This window comes from Diadema antillarum, unplaced genomic scaffold (assembly GCF_040938485.1).
Source record: "Diadema antillarum isolate AM-2024a unplaced genomic scaffold, OU_Dant_1.0 seq00000674_RagTag, whole genome shotgun sequence".
NCBI lineage: Eukaryota > Metazoa > Echinodermata > Echinoidea > Diadematoida > Diadematidae > Diadema > Diadema antillarum.
Window position 1 is genome coordinate 1,667,622 of NW_027271580.1, and position 24,117 is coordinate 1,691,738.

Here is a 24,117-nt window from a genome sequence, read left to right on the forward strand (position 1 = left end):
TTAAACAATAGATGCATATAAGCCAGGGTTGTGGATACCTCTATGTTTGTTTTATAAGAAACTTTGGCCCCTCTCTGCCCCAATATCGTCATCCTGTCACCCTATTAAAAAAAAATATCCATTCTATTTCCTTCATTAAATTGATTGCACGAAGTAGGAAATTGATCATCTGAAAATGAAATTGAATGTCCCAAACAATTAAGCTCATCGGGACTATAACGTGAATTTCAACGCAAGAGTAGGAAATGCAGCGCTCGCATTTGGAAATTAACCGCACCTGCGTGAATTTGACTTGACGGAAACGAAATAAAGCTCCCAAACATGAAATTGATCGCTCGGATTCTGAATTTCAATGCCCGAATGTTTTTGCGTGACTGCGATGTGTGAATTTTTATGCACAGTCACAAACAGAAATTAGACACTGTAAGAAATGTATGAAATGGACCGGGAAAAGCTATAATAACGATTCTCTAGGGTAATTTTGGGCCATCCCCCGTCTAGTCAAAGATCAAAGATCAAGAGAAAATGCAAAAATTTCACTTTTTCTCAATATCTCGGAACTGGCTCAAGACATCTTCATGAAGCTTAGTACATAGGTATGAATGTATCGCTTGATATTAATTCTCATGGGGGTCAAGGGTAAGCATTAGAGAGCAGGTTAAATTGCTCAAATTCTACTATTTAATGCTGAGATTGAACTTATTCTCCATACCTTGGAGATTACTCAACACTAAAACAAACATTACTTCACAATGCTTCCGTAGGGAAAGATTTTGGCCATGGGTCAAAGGTCAAGAGAAATGTTCAAATGTCACAATTTTCCCATAATTAGACCTGCTTTTTTAAACAATTTAGTCGTCCATCCAAATGAAACCTATAGTTCAAAGAAAATAAACACTCAACACATTGTGACAAACATGTCATTCTAATTTTTGACCACTTATGTGAAACTATGGTCCCACATTGTCAAGATGTACTGTAGATGTATTGGGAGATTAGCATGTCGGTTGCATGCACGTACCTTGTACCAGTCGCCACAGCGATATTTCTACTTATACATCTTTACAATTTTCTCTCATTTGACTTCCCTTCATCCGTTCCCTTTACATTTTGAAGTAAAGTCGTCTTTTCAATCGCTGAATTGAGTCTGTTAAATTGTTGTATATACAATGTATCTGCAGTTCTCCTGTTTTGCTGCAGTATCTACCAGGAAGTTTTGCTATTTCGCATTGCGCTATTAACGTGTGCGTCAAGACTAGTAACCACTGGAGTGTTGGACTTTTTGATTTGTGTGCCGACTTGTTTAGCTCGAACGATGACCGTGGTGATGAATGCTTGGTAAATAACGCAATGATTATTTTGATTAGGGATAGCATTGATAATTATTAAAATACTTTCAAAGACGTTTCGCTCAACATGCGTTTTCCCCTTTCCTTTTCTCCTTCTGCCTGTCACTCTTTTTAGGGTAAACATGAGGACCTAACATCGTGATGTCACACCTTTCTGGGCAAGCCTTGCGTGCGACTTGCGAAGAACAATTTCTACAACCCGGAGATCCTCGCAGATGACCCGCACATGACAGTACCTAGCACGTAAATAACCCGTAGTCGCCCGGTAGTGCGCAGGCGAAGCATTTTACCCGCAACCATATTTAGGCCCTGTCACACCAATTTCCAGGCAAGCTACGCGGGCTTGTTGGCTGTGAGGATTTTCCAGCACACCGGACAATTTCTGAGGGCGGACAGTATACTGTGTGACCTGTGTGCCAGGTGCGTGGGGGCTGACAACTCAGTGAAGGAATTCCTCTGAAGGAATGGCAGAAGTCCCGAAGAATGTCATCTTGGTCGCATACGGGGACTGCGAAGTAACCGCGTGGGAGTTGCCTGCGATGTGCTGCCGCTAAGGGCCTCCTACTGGCGTTCTGCGTGGACCTCTGCGGGCAATATCCCCCCGAATCACCCGTAAAAAGTTTTGGTCAAGCTCAAAACTTGGCTGCTGGTAAATCGGACTTGCGTGCGCACCTCCGGGCAACTACGGGCGAGATATGCGCTAGGTACTGTCAGGTGCGGAACAACTGTGGAGAGCTCCAAGTTGCAAATTTGTTTCCCAGCAAGTCAACCCGCAAAACTTCCCGAGACACGGTATGACAAGGCCTTGATCATGCTCAAAACTTGTTCCGAGTGAGTCGTTGGGGTTCGCTCGCAGAGGTACACGCAGAACACCAGTAGGAGACCCTTACCGGCAGCACCTCGCAGGCAACTCCAACGCAGGTACTTCGCAGTACCCGTAAGTCGCTCGTAACGGAGAACGGATCGGTTTCAAAGCTCTGACACAGGTCACATTGAATACACGCAAGTAGAAGGTAAGTAGCAGGTCTAGCAGGTAAGACACAAGTGCGAAACTCGCAGTTAACATTCTTGTCCGCCCGCGGAAAATTCTCCTGCGTGCTGGAAAATCCCTACTCACTCTAAGCCCGCGTAGCTTGCCCGGAAAGGTGTGACGTGGCATTTAGCCAGTGTAAAGAGGTCTACCAATTATATTCAGTGTAGGCCTACTTGAGAGTTGAATCGTCAGGAGAGTCGGCGCACTTGGCGGCAGAGCTTAATTAATATGTAGCGTCTCCGAAGGAAATGTCGCGGAGCAAAATTTGGAGGAGCAAACAAGCAATTGCCGATAAATGTCGCGGAGCATTTGTCGTGGAGTATAATAGTCGCGGAGTATTTGTTGCAGTTTTCGAAGTGATTGTTGGCGGAGCATAATACTTTATGTCGTGTCGCCATGTAAACTAATAATACATGTATCATAGAGGTACCCGCACCTTGCCAGGGGATATGAAACCTTAAGCCCCGGTCACACAGCACTCCACGTCAAAATCACGTACAAAAAGTTATGAAAATCTGGTGGACGCGGTCGTAAGTGGTAATTTTTTGGCCAATTTTGGTTTGGCCGTGCTTTGTACGGGGTATGACCGTTGGCGGCTGTTCCACTGCTGAAGCACTGCCCAAGCACGGCTAACCACGTCCAGCCACGTGTATGTACGCGGAAAAATCAATTTATTTTGTCAGTGATAAGCCGCTAAACACACGCTATTTCCCGTGATACCAACGCGTATATGCGTCAGATGACCATGCTCTGCCCGTGGCAGACCGCTAAACTTTCGCGTCTTACCCACGTCTTACCGCGTCTCCCGAAGTTTGAATCACTGCCGGAACACGGATTATCACGTGTGTTTCATGTGTGTTGCACGTCTTTACCACCTGCGTCGCCCGTGATGGTTGTCCGCGGAATAAAATTTTGAGCAGTTCAAAACTTTTTACCGCGTCCGACGCCGTTCCGATTTTTCCCCGCGTCCTGCCACGTCTATAAATCAACATCGTCTGCTTCACGGGAGACCACTTTTTGACGTGTTTTGGCCGTGATTAAGCCGTAAAGCGCTGTGCTTAAAGACAGCCACCCTGACAAGCGCACTGAACAATCATGCAAGTGGGACTGTGTGCAGTATACCAAGGGAGGTGGGACCTCCCTGGTGCAGTATACGCCTGGAACTTGCACATGGTTACCATACACAGCCAAGGAAATTGAGGCGAAAAGAGGCCAGTTTTTCTTGAACATCTTTGATTTATAGACTCTATGAGAAATGTGTTATTGCCTATAGGTGTCATCACGGTCCCAAGCACACATTGTTTACGTTCTGCACACAACTACATGACATCGGTCGCGTTCAAAACGATACCTATACGGAATTAGACTTGTGATTCCGTTGAAATCTTGAGCATTTCCCTCGGCTTGTTCCTTGATGTGAGAAGAATTTCATAGAATTTCAGTGATGTATATCGTGTAGTGTACAAAATATTCAAAAAACATTAACTATGACGATGTGAGGGTCACCTAGATATTATACCTATACACGTACTATGTGCCATTAAAAAAGCAGAATACATTACCTTCAATCTGTTGAGCGCAGGATAAGATTTGACAAGCGAACAGGAGTAAACACAGTCTGGAAGAGAACATGTCGCAATTTTCACTGTTCTATTCGTAATTTCTGATACTACTACGATAGGCTCACGCAAGACTCCACACAAGCGTTGATTGACTGGAATGATGTCCCACGCCAGGACAACACCGCTGCCATAAAACCGTGAAAGTAATTGACTGTAACTGCATTCAAATCGTAGGTTCTCCTAATTGATTTCCGCAGGTAAAGCTGTGGAATCGATAATCCAAACGACAAATGAATAATTCCATTACCGGTACCGCAAAAAGCATCACAACTATATCGAGCCTAATTCATGCAAAGATAATTTAGGCAGAAATCCACTATATCACGTCGGCAGCAGTGGCGTATAACTATGATATTATACGTGCTACCACCCCACCGACCCCCAAATTGGAATCGAAAAAAAACCCGCAATAATAATAATAATAATAAAACAAAACCAAAAGTTTCAACTCGCGATTATTTGGAGTATCTTAAAATTAAGTTCTCTTATTTTTCTTATTATGGACCAGCTTAAAATAACAGAAAAAGACTTTTAAAATTTCAATTTGTATGCATTACAATATCCCCAAACTGAACAATGGGAAATACTACGTCGTTATTATGTTCTATTTGTTTCTCGTTTTTGCTTGTTTGTTTATTTGTTGTTTTTTAATATTTTCTCAAAATCATCGGATCTCTAATGTAGTTTGGTCTTACATTCACATATTCATTATTTTGTGAATTAAATATAAGAAGATAATTTCGAGGATCTTTATGGTGTCTTTTTTAATAATAACAATGATAATGATGATAATAATAATAATAATAATAATAATAATAATAATAATAATAATAATGATACTACTACTACTACTACTACTAATGATAATAATAATAATAGGGCCTTATTCACCCTGGGTAGCCTCTTCAGTGTTACCAGTGCTCTACCAGAGGTCCCTGCCATTGTTATTACCCCCTATCGTTGGAAGGCACCCATTTATACACCTTGGTGGAGTCGAGAGACATTGTGGGTGAAATCGTCTTGTCCAAGGACGTAAACACTGGGCGGGAATCGAACTCATGTCCTCCGTGTCCTCAGTATTAAAGTTTAATTCAAGTATCATGGATGAATTGGAACGAATTGCACAGTGACATAGAAATTAATAATGCATAATAAAAAACATCATGCACTGTAGTTCTCTCGTGCCCGTCTCTCTCCCTCTATGTCCTTCTGTCCCCCAGAATCACAATTTGAAACGGGATGGGAAGATTTAATCATTTTAAGACAAATCTAAAATATAATGTATGACAGGGGCATGGATAACTAAAAAATGGCGAATCCCTGAGTGACAAAATGAAAAAAAAAAATCCGGTAGGATTATCGAATTCAATCAAGTTGCTGCTGTATAATTTTGCTCAGTGTGTATTGCTTCTGTACATACTTTGTAACATGTTCGAAGGAATTAAAGAAATTGAATTTGATTTAGTTGAATTGAACTTAATAATTCAAGCGGTTAAATATTTTCGCTGATAACCAGTATGAGGTAGAGAATATGGTTTTTACCCCAGAAATATTTTCATCTTCAATGTACGTAAACCTACAGGATGACGATTACGGAATAACCATTATTATTATTATTGGCAAACTGAATGAGCCGATTATCATGGCATCACAAGCCTTCTGTTCGATCGCACACAAACCAAGCCAAGACTAAATATTCGTCTCATTTCCATTATCAAATACCTACACATTGCATAGTAATGCATAATGATATTGCATAATAATTATGTTATACTGATACAGCCGATTACAGTGGGGTGCATGTGCTTGGATTGAGAAAAGTGTATTATTATATCGTTGATGTCTATTGATGTAGCTGTCGTATATCGTTCTGCTTTGAGGTTTTCACGTATTCTTGTATACAAACTTTGCACAATTTCATTGTTGCTGTTGCTTGTGATTTGTCATGATATACAGGTAGAAAAATAAAAGATAACAATCTGTCCATTTACGCGACAAACCGACACCAGGGGGCATAAGTGATTTGTCGGATATTTTTTTCTCCTCTGATACTTAAGCTGATTCTGCCACATAATGTAACATATGGCAGAGTCATGTGTGTGTTTGTACAAACTGTTGCTGGTGATGACTTGTGAGCTTGTATTGGCTGGTCTGTGTATGTGTATGTTCTGCTAATGTGTGTGGCTGGATTGTCAACATGTAGGCAATTAGTTCAATTATTATAATGACATGCTTTTGCTGTGGAGTGGCATCAATAATATGTATGTACTCTCAGCTGCATACTTTATGGTTAAATGGATAATAATTCACGGCCGGCGCCACGTTTTAAAAAAAAAAGGGGGGGGGGGGAGTTTATATTTGTTTTCTTGTGCCACTTCAGGATTTCATCAGCTGACAAGGAAAAAAAAGTTAGTGGATGCGCTTAATTGATTGTGATTTTTTTTTCAAGGTAATTTATTATAGATTATAATTTTGATATTTTATATGTAAATGCTGGAAGCTTAAATAAAAAATCATGACGAGCTTGTTTCTGTATTGTCCTACTTCAAACAAACTTTTCAGTAATTGGTAACTCTGAAACCTTGTTAAAACCCACACCTGACGTTACTTCATCCCAAATATGGGATATCAGGATACTCTTTTGTTCATGCACGTCGGTCTGACAAGGCTCTCGGGGAGGTTGCCTTGTATGTCAAGTAAGAATCGGACTGTATAATTTGGGATTTGTCTGGTACAAAACTTTATCTAGATAGGTTTCGAATCTTTTCTTTTCTTTTTTTTTAATAGCTGGTCATCATCATCTCGTGGCATCACACAACCATTTCCCAATGTCTAGCGCATGCAAGAGCCACGTCATTCGCCACTGCCAGGTCCCTCTCGGTACAAGGTTGTAACATTGCATTGCAGCTCAGAAGATGAGGCATAGTCTGGCTGCCCTGCCCACACTCACACTCTGCAGAGCTATCAGTGTACCCCCACTTCAGCATGTTTGCCTTGCACTTCCCCATGCGCGATCTTAATCTGTTCAAACTACGCCAGGTGATCCATGACTGTTTGGAACCTGCAGGGAGTGACTCGGTTGGATTGATTTGCATGTGATTGTCGTATCCAGATTCCCTTAATCTGTCATCCCACAGTTTCATACGTTCTGTTGATACATTGCTTTCTAAGGGGGAGACAGTGGCCAGGAAGCTTCTGCGTGATTTCAAGCGTTGTGGTATCACAGCATGGCCAAAAAGGGGATGTCTTTCGTCTTCCATCTGCCTGAGGCGTTCCTTTTTGCTTGCAACCGCCCTTCTTACATCAGGGGGGGCGATTCCGGAGAGAATGTAGATGTCGTCAGTCTTGGTAGGCTTCATGCAGCCAGTGATACAGCGGCAGCTTGTGTTCAGCACTGGGTCGATCTTCTTCGCATGAGCTGAACGCTCCCACACTGCGCAAGCATACTCAGCAGCAGAGAAGCAGAGAGCCAAAGCTGTTGACCTGATGGTTGTTGGATTTGCTCCCCACAATGATGTGCTCAGCTTGCGAAGTAGGGTATTCCTGGCGCTCACCTTCCCTTTCAACTTCATGACATGCGATTTGAAGGTTAGGGAACGATCAAGGGTGACGCCAAGATACACTGGGTTGTCACAGTGTTCTAGGACTGTACCATTCCATGAGATCTTTAGTTTCCGGTTTGAGTGCATGTTCTTCAGATGGAAGGCGCACACCTGTGTCTTAGATGGATTTGCTCTCAGGTGATTTGCGTTATAATAGGAGGACAGGTTGTCAAGTGCCTCAGTCAAAGTAGTTTCCGCTTCAGGAAAGTCCACAGTCTGGGTGGTGATGCACAAATCGTCTGCGTAGATAAAGCTCCTGGTGTTGTTGTGAATAGGCTGGTCATTCACGTAGATGTTGAACAAGATGGGTGCCAAGACACTCCCTTGAGGTAGCCCATTCTTCTGCTTACGCCAGCGACTTCTCTTTCCTGACAGCTCAACATGAAAGCGTCGGTTTTGGATCAAACACTCCACCATTCTGGTTAGGTGTGAGTTCCGAGTCATGGCAAGTACTTTATGTAGGAGTCGACGGTGGTTTACAGTGTCGTAAGCTGCTGACAGATCAACAAATACAGCTCCTGTAATGATGCCTTTTTGGAAGCCATCCTCGATGTGTTGGGTAAGATTCAGGAGTTGTCCCACACACGACTTTCCAGGTCTAAACCCTGCCTGCTCCTTGATGAGAGATGGTTCTACTACATCTACGAGGCGGGTCAAGATGAGGCGCTCAAATAGCTTGTACGTATGGCAAAGAAGTGATATCGGCCTGTAGCTCTTTGCTGCAGCGGCATCTTTCCCAGGCTTCAGAAGGGCGATGACACGGGCACGGCGCCAAATCTTTGGTATATAGCACCTCTCCATGCAGTTGTTATACATAGACAGCAACCAATGTTTTGAGGCTGGACCCAGGTTCTTGATCTGCTCGGTCATGATGTCATCCAGGCCAGCAGCTTTCCCAGCTTTGGCTGTGCAGATAGCGGCATCAAGTTCTCCCATCGTAAATGGTCTACAGAGCTCCTCATTGGCTTCAGGATATTCAGCAGGTTTGTGTCGCTTTTCTCTTGTTCCTGTCTTGCCATTGAGAAGGAGTTGGTGGGCTACTTGATCAGCCGTCGGTTGCGTTGTATGAAGTGTTGCGGCTCTCTTTGGATCCTTGTTGATACGTTTGAGAGTGGACCAGGCCTTCTTGCTGTTGTGCGTCATGTCAACAGATTCAATCAGGTCTTGCCATGACTTTCGCCGGTCCGCTGAGATGGCAGCAGAAAGCCCTTCCCCCGCAGCGATGGTTTCAGCTGAGAAAGGGTCCGTTTCGAACTTCTCCCTGTATGACGCATAGAGGGCAGCAGAATCTTGGGAAAGACCAGGGACGTATTCTGTGCGGCATCCACGAGGAATGTGTCTTCTCGACGACGCCTTTACCTTGTCAACAAACTGTTCGTACATCTCAGGTATGGGCTCCAAATCCCCGATGGACTTGTCGAGGTCCTCAGCAAAGCCTTTCCAATCAGCTTTCTTGAAGTTGAAGCGCCTTCTCATGGGTGTTATCTCGGGTTGAACTACTGCTTGGAGTAGCAGCCCTACAGGGCGGTGCTGAGACTTGGGAATTGGGTCTAGGACTAGTTTGGTGCTCATAGGTGCAAGGTTGGAGCTGACAAGGATGAGATCTGGGTTGTATCCTCTTCTCCATCGGCCGCTGTTAAAGGAAGGAGGGAGCTTGGAATCATGGATGAGATGGAGGTTGTTCAGGTCCATCCAGTCTTCTAAGAGTTCACCATTCTCATCTGTGTCTTGGTAGCCCCAACGTGAGCTGTGGCAGTTAAAGTCTCCGATTAAGATTTCATTTCTGTGTTGGCCAACCAACCCAGGGGGAAGCTGGAACACCTGCATGGGTGGTTTATACACTGAAGTGACAGAAACATCATCAAGGATGAGTGTAATGACTTCGATATTGTTCTCTGCATATACAGCAGTAGAGCGGATATGGGTGCCTGTCTTAACGAAGATAGCACTCCCATATTTATCATGGGGCCTTTCGGCAACCAGTTTCATCCCAGGAACTCGAGGCCGGTTGTCATCTTGGCCGCGGTGGGTCTCTTGTAAACAGAGTACTTGGCACTGCTTCTGGACACATATATCACCAAGAAGTTCCTGCTTGACTGTTGAAGTTCCCTCAACGTTGAAGGACAGGACTGACATCACGGGTCCTGAAAAGGACCTCCTGTCTTGCATTTCTATAGAGTCTTCGTTTAATGACATGACTTCTAATTGAAAGTTCAAGTAGCAATTGTTAATGAAATGGTGAAATGGTGTGCAATGTGGTAGCAGGATTCGCAGGGACTTAGAAGAACCTGACAGGGACCGCGACGTGAACGCTCCTACTATGGCCCCCAATAGCTGGTTGCATAATAAGAAAGCAGTGATGCAAATGATTAACAAATTGCCCTACATCGACGTAAATAGGCGCTGAGAGAATTGATCTGTGTTTTAGTAGTATTCTTGACAAAAGAAATCATGGGCATACTCAGCATACGTACATACATTGATACTCAGCATACGTACATGAATTGAATTGAATTGAATTGAATTGAATACATACATAATATGTATGTGCGTATGCACGATTCATGCGATTGTGTCATTCAGGTTTTCACTGAGCTATATAATCAATTATTTTCCCCTGTTTTTCCAAGTGACAAGTATAAGGAATAGTCCAAGATACCTCGGATTACTTTTGGTATATTGAAGTCAATAAATCGTAAACACAAGCTTTATAGCAATTTGTCAAAACGCATATTGATACTTAAAAAAAAAGAAGTATGCAGTCTAGAAAAATATTTATTACCATGGGTTGTAAAGAGTTCTATATTAAAACAACATGGTTACACATCAGTGATCTCTTATATGGGGAGGGGTAAGAAGTGTTCAATCCCTTCTTAGGTGTTTCATGGGAGATCATTTTTGGTGTCAAGCAAACAGGCTGAAGCTTTCAACAAGTATTTTATAGGCTATATACCCGGTAAAATAAGTAGTGAAATTCCGCCATTTCCACAATCTTTTCATGAATACTTAAAGCAAAGTGATACGTCGTCTTCGTTTTTTTTAGTTCATCTGTACTCTGTAATTGAAATCACAAAATGTGTACCTTAAATCGCTTCAGTTGTCACAATCAATTGGTTAAGAAAATATTACCCCTCGGGTTGTCAAGGAATGTATTCATTTTTTTTTTTTTGATGAGCCCTGAATATGTCTTAATTTCAATAATTCGTTGTCAAAAGGAATTGTGCCTGACAAGTTCAAAGAAGTCAAGGTAGTTCCTGTGTATGATAAAAGAGATGATAATAAAAATCTTATTAATTACAGAACCGATAGCTTTTTGGATTTCATCAGTCTTTCCTGAAGATCAATAGGAAAACTAGTCTACAAACGTTACAAGATTTTATGGAGGTTTTCTGATCTCGCAGCAGTTTGGTTTCCCGAATAATTGTTCTACTAGCATGGGTGTTTTTAACTGGTTAAATTCTATAACAAAATAATTTCATGATGAAAAGTTTTGCTTTGGAATTTTCCTAATTTACTGTGTCTGCTTCAAAGCACTGGAACAATTTACCACTTACCGTTAGACAGTCTCCATCAGTCAGTGTGTTCAAAAAAGCCTTGAAAACACATCTTTTCAGTAGCAACTAGTTCGTAGCTGTATATATAACATTTATCCAATTATACATACTGTCGTATATGTTTTGAATTGATTGTAAGCGCTTTGGGCCTTGTGGGAAAAGCGCACTATAAATAATAGTAATAGTAATAATAATAATAATAATAATAATAATAATAATAATAATAATAATTGTAGATATGAAAAAGACATTTGAGAGCATAAACTCTACTATTAACGTTATTATGGTTTAAAAGCTATACTTAATATAAAACGTTCACAACATTACTGAACATAATTTTGCTGTAATAAACTATTGTTAAATGTTCCAAAGACGAATTTATGTACTTTTTTAAAAACCTATAGAGGTAAAATTACTCAGAACGATATTGTTATCATGTTCGTAGCGATAAGTTATATTCAATTTCCTTGGATTTATTGTTAATGAGCTATTGACTTAATTGGAAACCTCCTTCAGAATCTGTTCGCACCATCAAATTCTCGAAGCATGAATAATGGATAAAGATGTATTTTGCTTGTGAGAATTTCAAAAACTCTGTGAACCAGCATTGTTTTTCCGTACCTGACTTATTGTAATGTTGCCTGGGACAATACGTACTTTGAGACTCATATTGATGAATTGAAGGTATTCAAAAGAAAATGATTAAGTTTATCACTAAGTCAGACTTCAGACAGCCGAGTAAACCACAATTTCTTCAGTTAGGGTTGCTACAGTACCATGCATGCGGGGAATTAGTACCATTTGGCAGTTCGATTTTAATGTTTAAACTCCAATCCTCTCCACAATCTTGCCAATTAAATTTCACTTTCTCTCATAGATTCATACCATGATATTATTATACGTCAAAGAAAGCTCCTCCATCGAGTAATCAATTGATATGTTAGCAAATATATTAGGGGCCTCAGGACACCACTCACATGCCTGGCTTCTTAAGAGGCCCCATATGGAACGCCATTCATTATTTGGGCCTAACTTGTGTAGGCCTATCTTTAAGTACTGTATTCATGATTTATGTAATTGCAGATGCATAGGTTTTTGGTGTTAAGTAAACTTCACTTCACAAACTGTTATACGGAACTGGAATTCTTGCATCTGATTGGCTGAGAGTGAATTTGTCAGACAAAACGCGTCATGAAATGCCCTCCTGCTGGACTCCAAAGTCCAGTAAGAGTGGTATAGCATTTCTGGTCGATTACTTCAGTCAACACGACCCGGCTCGTAGGCCGCTAAAAAAGGTCGACTAACTTCAACTTAGTCTAGTCACACACAACACAAGCAGGCGAAATGGCTTCCCCAGCGAAAACTGCTGCTACTCTGAAGAAAGATAAGAAGGAGGAGTCCTTTCTCGACAAAGTGACTACATTAGGAAGAAAGAAGAAGGGTAAAGAGGGTAAGTTGCCTGGCAGCCATATTTGTGGTGTATTTAAGATTTTGTGGCGTAAAAGGGATGGAAGTATTGAGATTTTACTGACTAATACTCGGTGTGTCCCACACACATTCTTCGCATATATTTAGCATGCCTCAGCAACAGTCAGTGCAGTGATCGGGCACCGACGAGTGCACACCGTCCCGCTCTACCAGCCCAATCGTGTCAATACGTGCATTACGTGTGAGTAGCCATTGGCACTGGCATTGCCATGATAGGTAGGTCCTAGAAATCTATTACCAAGTACAACGAGTTATAACTTATATGCTTGGCATTCCGTACTCGAGACACAGTGATACAAACTGACCCTTATTACCATCAAATTAGAATTCTGGTTGTTCGGTATACAATTGTACCAACACTTTGGTTCGGGGGAATAAATCTAGACTAATGATCTGTGACCTGTGTCAGAACATAGATCTAGATAGAACTGCCCATAGAACTTTAGAGCCAAAGTATTTAAAACCTGTTTTGTTGTTAGTTGGTCATGGAATTTGGGTCATTCCAGATCTCCCAACCATTTTGAGTTGGAAGAAAGAATCTGACTTTTGACCATTTCATTTCATTTCATTTCATTTCATTTCATTTCATTTATTTCCACAGCACAGGGTAGATAAAAAGACATACAAACATTACATGAGCGCAACTTACATCATGCAAGATGCAATGCAATAAATATATAACACGTGGGGGAATCAACAATAGGCCATAAAGGCCTTTCAAAGGCTGATCCCTGACAATTAAAAATGGTACAATTATTAATTACTATCAGTAGTATCACAGAACAAAACATTACAGAGTACATTGGACTATACAGATGACAAAACATTACAATAAACAAGTGATTAGACAAACAATATATTATCTAAGTCATTCATGCGTGTGTCAAACGAGATTACTGAATCAAAAGAAATTATTTTCTTGGGCTTGGCTCTTGTTTCAGTTCTAACTTAGGACCTGATCTATAGGTGTTTCCTAATCCCATTTTTCTTGATAAATTTTTTTATATACTCTTATGGGAACTGAGCGAAAGATCGATCTGTATCTGAGTAGCCAGACGTCAGAGTCAGACCATGGTCCATGTTCTAAACTTCTATTCTCACTCACCAAATGCATATTTTCCTTTCCAGACATGCCATTTGCATTTCCCATAACCATGCATCAGATAAGTAGGCCCACAGGACGCATAGTTTTTCCATGAATCTGGCAAAATACAGTCAGCACACAGTCACAGTTTTGCCATATTTTAAGGATTATGACCCTTTCCATACAAACAGATATTAGATAACTCACAGTAAAATCTACCTCCGAAGTATCCAAACTAGCACAACTAACCTTGTGCCAGTGGGTTCAAACAATTCAGAGGTACTTTAACCTTCTTACACACTGAAACCTATTAATAACTTGTATACAGTACTGTCTTGAGCTCTCTTTTTCAGGTAGCCCCCTTATAATACTTGGACTTACTAGATTTGCATTGACTTTTCTATGTTTTCTGAGGCAGAATATGGATACTACCAGTAAACTGTGTATTAGACCACTATTACGTAGAAGTTTTTATTGATTCGTATTCTCTAAATATATGAATTAGCTGTCTGTATTATTATTTTCGTACCACTCTCAAAATTGAAGTTAACTTGTGCATATTAGAAGACTCCTCTCCTGTAATAAAGTGTGTAACACACTCTTACAGTATGTAGCATTATCACTCTGATATCCATGATTTGTTAATGTTGTGGTTGCATTTACGTACTTTAAGTATATAAGGCAACTTTGACAGAAGCTTTCCATTGTACATTATAATTAGCTTAAGATTGAAAAAAAAAAGAGCATGCAAATAAACCTCCCACTCGTTTGTTGATGCCCAAAATGTAATCCTTGTCCTGTACTGAACAAGGATGCATTGTTATAGGTTGTAATCCATTATTACCTACGCCAAGGGAGGAGGTTATGTTTTCATTACCGTTGGTTTGTTCGTTCGTTCGTTTGTCCATGTGCAAAATAACTCAAAAAGTAGTGAACGGATGGGATGAAACTTGCAGGAAAGGTTTAGAATGATACAAGTAACAAACGATTAACTTTTGGTAGTGATCCGAGAATTTTTTGGGAATTTATGAAGGATTTTTGATATTTTGGCAGGTAGGGTCAATAAACTTGGGAGTTCAGGCTGCGCGTATTTGAGGTTTGCATGTGCGCACTAAAGTGTGTGCTCTAGTTTCTGCTGGGGCTAGGCGCACTATGTGTGTAGCTGAGGGTTTATGACGTAACAAAGGCTTCTATATTGGGAAATTGGGAGACCTTCAGCATGAAGTGTAAGTACTGTACGTATGGGTGGAAATCACTGATATCTCTATGGAAGAACAAGATCAGTGATGGAAATGAGCTGCATGCTTGGCGGAGGTCTGCACTCTCAGAGTGCTTCTCTAGTTTTGAAAGAAATGCCCTTATTTAGAGGTTGTCCACATGATAGGGGAATGGAGGGCATTGTGTGATATTACAACTGTTTGACGTGTTGCCAATCACGATTAGGTACCAAGAATGGCCACTTTTGTCAATGCAGAGAAGTTGTAAGTATGAAGTATTGATTGTCTTATAGGCTATATTTGTAGTATTTGTAGTAAAGCACTTGGCTTACTTTGAATACTAGATGGAAATGGATTTGGAGTAAGTCTGAGCAAAACCACCAAAACAGAGACTGCTCTTTAGTTATGCTATTATGTTTATAGAGTACAAGTTTCACTGTTTGAAACTTTTGAAAAGTTATGAAAAGCCAGAGATCCATTGATATGTGCTTTCTGTCTAATACTGCTTCTTTTATGTCTTTCTTTCCTTATCTCTTCCCATTACATTGTATTGTATTTGAATGATTATCTGGTGGCTTGCTTTGATGTACAATATCATACTCATCATGTAAACAGATTTGTGGAAAACTTGAAGTTCTAATACCACTTGCCCCAAAATGATTTTAAAAATGAAGGGAACAAGGTGTTCTGATTCCCTGATGATTAGAATCTGGAAAAAACATGACAATATCCCCCCCCCCCCCTCTCTCTCTCTCTCTGTACATAGATGATATCAATGATGTTGGGAAGAATGCCCTGGAGTCTCCAGGCAGTCCTACTGAATTCAACCCAGAAAGCTTCATCATGGGTGAGTGTCCTCACGTAGACAGTACAGCACAAAAATTTTTCTGTCAGAATCAAATCTTATGCATTTTGAATTTGAATCCCTAAGAGTAATGAAGATTAATATCCATGTACACTCGTATTTTAATAGTGCTTTTAAGCTTTTATCACATATTGTAATTCCATCATGAGCATTATCATTGCTGTCAAAGTGGAAATTTTTGCCGTGTTGAAATTTTTGCACATTTTGCGCAACCAGAAGCTAGCGCAAAAGTAAAAGCCCACAAATATTTTTGTGTGCCATATGTTCCAGTAGTTGGTGTCTTGAATCTGCCGAATTAAAAACACGCGAAACTCTTCTCACCCGGCCAAGTTTGAAAAATTAGTTGAGCAAAAAAATCCACTTTTACAGTATTTGGATTTATGTTATTACTAGAGTTTGAAGTTGAATGGGACATAATTTTTTTTTTTTTGCTTTCTTGCAGTTGAATTAATGTTATATTGGAAGAGGTTTAAAAGCCCTTTCATTCCTTGTATGGATAGTAAATGACTGAAAGGAAGCTTGTCGTAGACCGATGCCAAACGCTACCTACAGTAGATATCTGTGAAAACTGGAAAATTTGTGCAGACTAAATCTGTTTGCTTCTATGCTAAAATCATAGATATTCAATAAAAAATAATAAGTATGTTACCAGCACAGTGACCTAAAAAAGATAATTGTTTTAATGAGCAGAAGTTATGTGTACATCTACTAAAGTATAGCATGAAACCTGAATTACTACATAGTTTGACCTTAGGATGGACCGTAGTGTGCATTGCCACAGAGCTCTTAGAATAATGATTTAGGATTTATACCATGGTACCACATGTAGGAAGTCAGTATCTGGTATCAACAATTTCCTGTTTTTGAGTGAAAGATGAACCCACCCACGAAGTTTCAATACAAAAAAGTTTGATAGTGACTTGAATTTTGACCTAGACCCAAGTTCTGTTTACTGTGTCCTTCTTTTCTTGAATTCTACCAGAGGAAGGAGAGGAGCGCTCTATGATTGAACCAGATTCCAGGGAGAGTATCAAGTTAAAGGAGCTGATTGAGGTAGGCTCTTATCTCAACACACTTTCCAAGTGTCACAACACACATATATATATATGGAGAATGGCATTGTTAGAAGTCATTATGTGGGGTTTATGGAATGATATTCCCTGTCCATCTCCTCGTCTAAATTCTGACAAAACAGCATGATTTCATACTACTAGAGAAGGTAGTATTGATAGTTTTCATTGAAACTCTAGCCGTGGAAAAGATGATGGCAAAGAACCAATTGACAGTGTCACTAAGCACTCTATGGTCAGCTTTTGTTAGATCTGTCGTGTATTGTTATGATTGAGAGCAAAGTCAAAGAAGAGCAAATAGGGCAAGAAATTATTTTTTTCATGTATGGTATTTTTCTTTCAGTACACACAGTGCTACTTCTACATAGTATTGGCAAAACATTACATTTAAAGTCTCTTCCTGTTTTTGCGTGCTTTTAACAATGGGGTATGTGTTCTGAAAATGACATTGAGGCCCACATTAAGTTGTAACTGCACAATGACTATGTCAATTTTGAGTAAGCTATCTAAAAAATCATCAAGTATGCTTTGCATTTTGTTTATTTTGTCCTTCAAAAGAGCACAGAGCTAGCCATTATGTTAACTTCAGCCACTGTTACTGTCAACAAGTGGTACCTTTACTGCAATTCAAATGAGTTTCTAGTTCTTATGAAAATACAGTCATCAGATAATGTTGATTAAAACAGTGTACCCTCTGCCTGCTTCTCATCATCTCAGGTGCTAAAGAAGTGGATCAACGAAGAGCTGAAGGACAAGCGAATAATTGTCAGAGACCTGGAAGAGGACCTCTATGATGGTCAGATTCTGGGCAACCTTGTCGGTCAGTATCCCCCAGCATCTCTGTCCCTTCCATGAAAATCTGATTACCTCCAACAAGGAAAGAAGTTATGTTTTCATCGGCATGGGTTTGTTTGTTTGTTTGCCTGTGTGCTAAATAACTCAAAAAGTTCTGGATGGATTTGGATGAAACTTTGCAAGAAAAGTTGATAATGACACAAGGAGCAGATTATCAAGTTGTGGTAGTGATCCAGGAATTTTTATGGATATTTGAAGGATATTTTATCTTTTTAAAAATAGGGTCAATGAGTCTAGGAGTTCAAGCAGCAAATATTTGAGGTTTGAATATGTGCTCTAAAGTACATGCTGTGCTTGGACGAGGTGCCATGCAGTTGGAAGTTGATGACATAAGCAAAAGTCTTCTGTATTGGGAAATTGGATGATTTTCAATAAGTGTGTGTGAGTGAAAAATAGCTGCTTGGCAGAGATCTGCACTTTCAGAGTGCATTTCTAGTTACAGCTATCTGTGTGACTGCTGTGCACAAAAGAAAACAAAGTAACCTCATTACTGTCTAGTATGAAAAACTCGGATCACTCTTCAATAAATCAGCACAATTATCTCCAACCGTTCTGTCATAGTCAGTTGCTGGCTTACAGATTGGTTCATAGTTCAGCAACTTAGATTAGTCACTGAAATTGATTGAGAGTTTGATACGCAGAATTAGATACCAAAGTATTTGAGAAGTGAGAGGAGGTGGGCTTCATCATGCTTGTATACCTTCCATGCCATTGAACAGAAAAACTGGCGGGAATCAAGTTTGAGGTGCGTGAGGTGATGCAGTCAGAAATCTTCCAGAAGCAGAAGCTGAAGTCCATCCTGGACTATGTCAACAAGCTCCTGAACCTCCCCCGATGGAACAAGGACAAGTGGAGCGTCGACGGTAAGGCAGAGCATTAGAGCCTCTACAATGATTTGTAGCTGCCAGTGACCAGTCAGCTGCTTTCATTCCCATTCAATAGCCACTTTTCCTCTGCTGTTCAAGAGATGGCATAGTTTTGGTTGAGATGAGGATTTAGGTTTTCACTTTTTGTGAGATAATCAGAAACCATTCATTATGAAATATTGAAGATTGTACAATTCTAAGAGGAATTAAATGTTTATTTTATGAAAACCAATTTTAAAATGACTGAGATATCCAAAAACAAAGACAGATAGAGAACATGTTAATGATTAAATTCATGAAATTCCTCATTGATGTAGGGCAATTTGATCAGCTGCATGGTAATGTTGTCTGAAATCAAATTAACTCTTTGCATCATTAAATGATGGCTTATGCTTGAAATCAAGGTCAGCCAAGAGAATGTGTTTGCAAAAATTGACTTTAGAGATGAGCTGCCTAGGTCCAAGGTGAAGATTAATACCTTGATTTTAGTGTTCATGCTTTAAGTTTAGAGGTTTGTGAATTTCAGTTAGACTTTGCATCTCGTTCATGTCTAAACGAAGCAATTCCATGGCACGACCATGGAAAAGCTCTGATGAAGATCAGGCATAAGAATTCATGGTCACATTCTGAAATTTCAATGTTTGATTCGCATGATTAATTGATGATTACTACGGGTACCCATCCTCCAGCCTTTCTAAGCCATCTTGAAAGCAATCATGAAGCAGTAGGATGGACGCATTGCCTTATTTGACTCTAGTCAGCAGAATCCACGAGTTCAGTCTCACTTTTCGTCTCTATTTTCTGATTTGCATAATACTCTGTCCTCCAGCGATTCACTCCCGTAATCTGGTTGCCATCCTTCACTTGCTGGTCGCCCTCGCCTTCCACTTCAAGGCACCAATCATGATCCCACAGTATGTGGTGATCAAGGTGGTTGTAGTACAGGTTAGTGGACTGGGGACGGCTGAAAGTTTTGTCACTGGACGGATTTTTATTGCTCCTCTACCATTGAGTCACTCCAAGTCTCATGCATCACTTTAATTGTTCTAATTGAGCCATTTTTTAAATTTATGTGTGACAGAACTGCATGAGAAAGTCAATGTATGTGTGACAGGACTGCATTAGAAAGTAAATGTACGCTTGCTTTGTTAGCTTGGTTACAGAAAAAAAAAATCCTCTAAGTTTGCAACCAACATGAATTTTCACTGATAATTCATGATGTTGACTCTTTATTGAAATATATTATTTATGTGTGTGTTATATGCAGGGCTTGACATTAGTGTTGGCCGAGTGGCCCAGGGCCACTAAAAATTGATGTTGGGCCACCTAGATTTTCTTATGGTGGCCCGATTGGGCAGCTAAAATTCAAAATGAATTTTTATATTTCCTATTATTTTGGGCCACTAAATTTCTTTTCAGACTACTGGCTTTAGTGGCCTGAACATGCCAGCATAGAAAAAAGTTAATTTTGAATCCTAGTGTATATATACAATTACATACATATATATGTGTATCTATTCATATGCATCAGAAGATGAATGAATTATCTTTGATATGTTTTAAGAAATACAGTGTAGAGGAGATGTTTTCAAAGATGGACTCTTTGTAATATGGTGTGACATTCCGTGTAATGGACAAACTACTGTAAAAGTGGAAATTTTCGTGGTGTTGAAATTTTCGCGTATTTCGCGTAATCAGAATCTAGCGCGAAAATAAAAGCATGCGAATATTTCTGCTTGCCATATGTTCCTGTAATTGATGTCTTGATACCGCGGAATTAAAAACACGCGAAACTCTTCTTATCCGGTCGAGCGCGAAAAATTAGTCGCGCGAAAATATCCACTTTTACAGTACATTTTTGTTTAAGCAATGAAAAGCAGCGTATTTATGTAGTCTTAAGTAACTGTACATCTGTTGTAGATGATGAGTAATTTTAGATTCTTGCTGCTATGTGTAGAAGTATTCTGAACCTCGATGTAACACCTGTGCCTGTACCATTTGCCTTTTTTTTTAAAGCCAAGTAAGGGGGACAAATTATGAGAACACTGCGTTTATTTCCATCTTCCATATGTAAAGAGTGACACACTTTGTTAGTTCTACCCTTTCGACAAGAATAACCTGGAAGCTTCCCAATTTAATGTTGAAGTAGATTAAAGGAACATGCATCTTGTACTAGGGAATTTAAAAAGGTATGATACAGCTTGTTTTTGGGTTGGGCAGTTCGACAAAGATAGTTGGATATGTTGACAGTACATACAGGTAGGAAGATACGAGTGTGTCCTTGTCTCCTCATGACTATGTTTGAATTTGTATGACTAATGTGGTAGCCAGTGAGATGTGCTCATAGTAACTCTCAACTCATTTTTTTCTTTTTTTCTTTTTTTTTTTGTCTCCAGAAAAAAGATGGTGTGCTCCAGACTACAAGAGTAGAAGAGGAAATTACTGCCACCAACGAGTGAGTATGAATGTGTTCAGGAGAATTTGCTTATACCCTTTTCTGTCAAGTTGGCAACAGCAGTTAAGTGTACATGTATACTTTTGTTGTCAGTAGTGTTTTGATATGCATTGTTTTTAATTTTAAGGGATATGAAGGATAGAGGTGTGCTTAATCAGAAGGGGGAGGGAGCAATTGAGTTGGTGCATTTTGAAATGACAGTGCTCTCCTGAGCTGCCCATCCAGGCAATTGCTACCATTCCAAACTGTGTTTGCTGCCATCTTGTGTCACAGTAGTGAGCATGAGCCACAGGCTGAGGAGCATGTCATTTGATAGGGGGTATGTACACCATGTCAAGTGAAGGCAAAATTTTGACTGACATTTGTTTGTGAGCCAGGAACCGAGGTGACGTTTGTAATTCCTGTCACACTTACGTGCACTGCTGCTACGCTTGACGCAGTGTACACATATTGATAATTGGGCTGGATTTCAGAGACACATAATTAAATAGTTCAATAAATGTTGTTGTTTTGTTATTTGGATTTACACATGTAAAGAGTAAATATGGCCTCCAATGTTGTGATCTAAATTTGCAGCATGAAAATATCATACCATAAATAGTGCCAAATTTTGACAGAATATTACGTCTACTGTAATAAGGGGAAAACAGATAGTATACGGAGTGGGTAGCCAATCACCATATTATGTTTTGAATGAGGCATATGTTGGAGTCACTTTGGTTTCTATCTTTTACGTCTAAACTCATGAATATGTTGTGCCTCACTACATGTAAGCATTTCATTTCATTCTTACCGCATTCTGCAATGTGATGTCAAGAACAATTCAAATTGCTTCAAAGAGATATATACCTACCAGGTCTTTCATTATGATGCGTCATGATCCTGTTTGCCAGTGATACGGCTGCAGTGCCGAATAAGCCTCATCCCAATTTCAGTGACTCAAAAGAAATTTAAAAAAAAAAAGTTGCTGTGTTGGAAATACCTAGATTTGGTCATGGTGACATAAAGACTGCACCCTAAATTTACATGTACTTCCTTTAATATATATCTGTTAAAAGTAGTGTTACCTTATCACTGGTGAATATGGTACATACATTGCCTGTTCTGCTTCCAGATATATGCATGTGAATGTCAAAAGAAGTAGTCGAGGGGAGAAAAGTAGATAGTTGTTTGCTGTTTGTGCTGACATTTTCAATGTACCCTCTGCCTGAAATACCATCATGCCAAGTTTGTCCTTGATGCTCATTGCCCAGAGTATGAAAAACGTGCCATTTGCATCATCAACATGTAGCTCATCAGAATTATCTATCATCAGGTTGCCAAGTGTTTCAGTACTTTGGATCGACCTGAAGGTATTTTTGCCCTTACAGTCTTTGCCTTCATTAGAGCAGCTTGCGTGATTGCAAAAAAATAAATAAATAAAATGAATAAAGAATAAAAAATAAATAAATAAAGATAGAAATGAAAAATTATGCACTGTCTGAAGGAGAATTTACTCTGGTGTGGAAGCTGTTTCCACTGTGGGCAATCATTTTCATGGGGCATACCCCACTGAATTCCAGCAGAGTCAGAAGAGTACTCCAAACAAGAAAGTTGCATCCAATTGTAATGCCCATATTTCATGTGACTTGATATTCCATGGACTGTCCAAAATGGTCATATAGCTGTGGCATACCCAGTGTAGTATGATGATAATTTTCTGCACGTAAATATAAAGGAAAATTTGCTGCATGGATTTCTCTCAGTAGCAGACTACTTTTGGCAACTTTTTAGAGGAAATGGTGATATAAAGAACTTTCCATCATCAGATTAATGAAAGTTACTACGGGAATGAATCACAGTGGTACAGCTATACTTTTGTACATATGTGGCGTTTTTGTAGATAATGTTCTATAGCCTGATAGAAATATCCCTTTTAAACTGGACTGCATAGGGCATTTGGTAATTATGACTCTTGATAACAGAAGTGAAAGTAGCTTCACATCATTCTTTTGATATCTGTGGAAAAGGTTCAAGCAACTTTGTTCATTTCTCTTTCAGGTTCCAGACATCGTCTTCATGTCATTCATTTCTTTGTTTTTTCTCACTGAAATGTTATCAATTATATCATAGCAGAATAGCATTTAGTGCTGACATAGAGCATTGATAGAAAAACCTATTTTAGTCCATGTACATGTAGACTGTGAATGTATGTATTCTTTCTGTTTTTTCTTGTCTTTTTGTGTTTTTGGCATGCCTCTTGGAGGAAGCTCTTTAAATAACCAATAGAGACTGCATTGTTTGTGCACAGGTCCATGGAATGGTTTCATGTTGAGCAGGCCAGGTACCGACGAAAAGCTTTGCTGAATGACAGCAACGATTCGCTTCTGTCTCTTGCCACATATATAGCCAGATTAACATCCAGCTCGCATCAATTGTACAACTAATAAGCCATCACATATGATTTCTTATGGGGCACATGTAAAACACAGCGAGGCAATGCATTGTTTTTGTTTTGTTTTCTGGAAATAGGTTTTTCTGTTCGTTTGTTTCTTTCTTTGTTTTTCCATTTGCCATTATGTTGTACACTTTATTCTTTTCTTTAGTTTTGAAGAACAAACAGAAAAAATATCCATAAGATTCAAATTTATCATGTGAACAAAGGTTTACAGTGGGTGGAATCTGGCATTTGTCCATATAAAAATATGTCATACTTTTTTGTTTGTTTGGGTAAATGCACACATTTTTCGCAATGTTTCTTTTCAAATATTAACTGATTAGCATGTTTACGCTTATTATTTTTATCTGCATAATATTCAAAACACATGATATTGTGATGGGGCAACTTGTACTGGTGAAATCATGGTCTCAGAGAGTTCGTGATTGCAGAGACTCCAACCCCAAGCACCTTCTGATCTGGAGGTTCTCCCGCCCGAAACTCCTAGCAAACGGGAGACTCCAAGTTGATGTGTGCGATGCGCGAAGTTCCTATATCTAGATGTTCTCTGGTGCTATCTAAGGCTTATTTTTTCAGCATACGATAGAAATAAGTGAGAAATCCTTTCCACCGGGAGACAC

At 39.7% G+C, this 24,117-nt stretch overlaps 1 protein-coding gene across 2 annotated transcripts in view; it reads left to right on the forward strand.

Moving 5' to 3' along the window:
• The first annotated feature begins 12,496 nt into the window (after positions 1 to 12,496).
• The window catches only part of LOC139736955 (beta-parvin-like), a 28,965-nt gene continuing 17,344 nt past the window's right edge, over positions 12,497 to 24,117 (forward strand). Inside the window, exons 1-8 of one of the 2 annotated variants that reach the window (XM_071647630.1) lie at positions 12,497 to 12,610; positions 15,716 to 15,796; positions 16,797 to 16,867; positions 17,602 to 17,704; positions 18,459 to 18,602; positions 19,435 to 19,550; positions 21,002 to 21,060; positions 23,351 to 23,383. In XM_071647630.1, coding sequence (XP_071503731.1) covers positions 12,505 to 12,610; positions 15,716 to 15,796; positions 16,797 to 16,867; positions 17,602 to 17,704; positions 18,459 to 18,602; positions 19,435 to 19,550; positions 21,002 to 21,060; positions 23,351 to 23,383 — 713 coding nt within the window. In that variant the 5' untranslated portion in view covers positions 12,497 to 12,504. The remainder of the gene's footprint in view (positions 12,611 to 15,715; positions 15,797 to 16,796; positions 16,868 to 17,601; positions 17,705 to 18,458; positions 18,603 to 19,434; positions 19,551 to 21,001; positions 21,061 to 23,350; positions 23,384 to 24,117) is intronic. The other variant, XM_071647629.1, reaches the window with a different exon arrangement.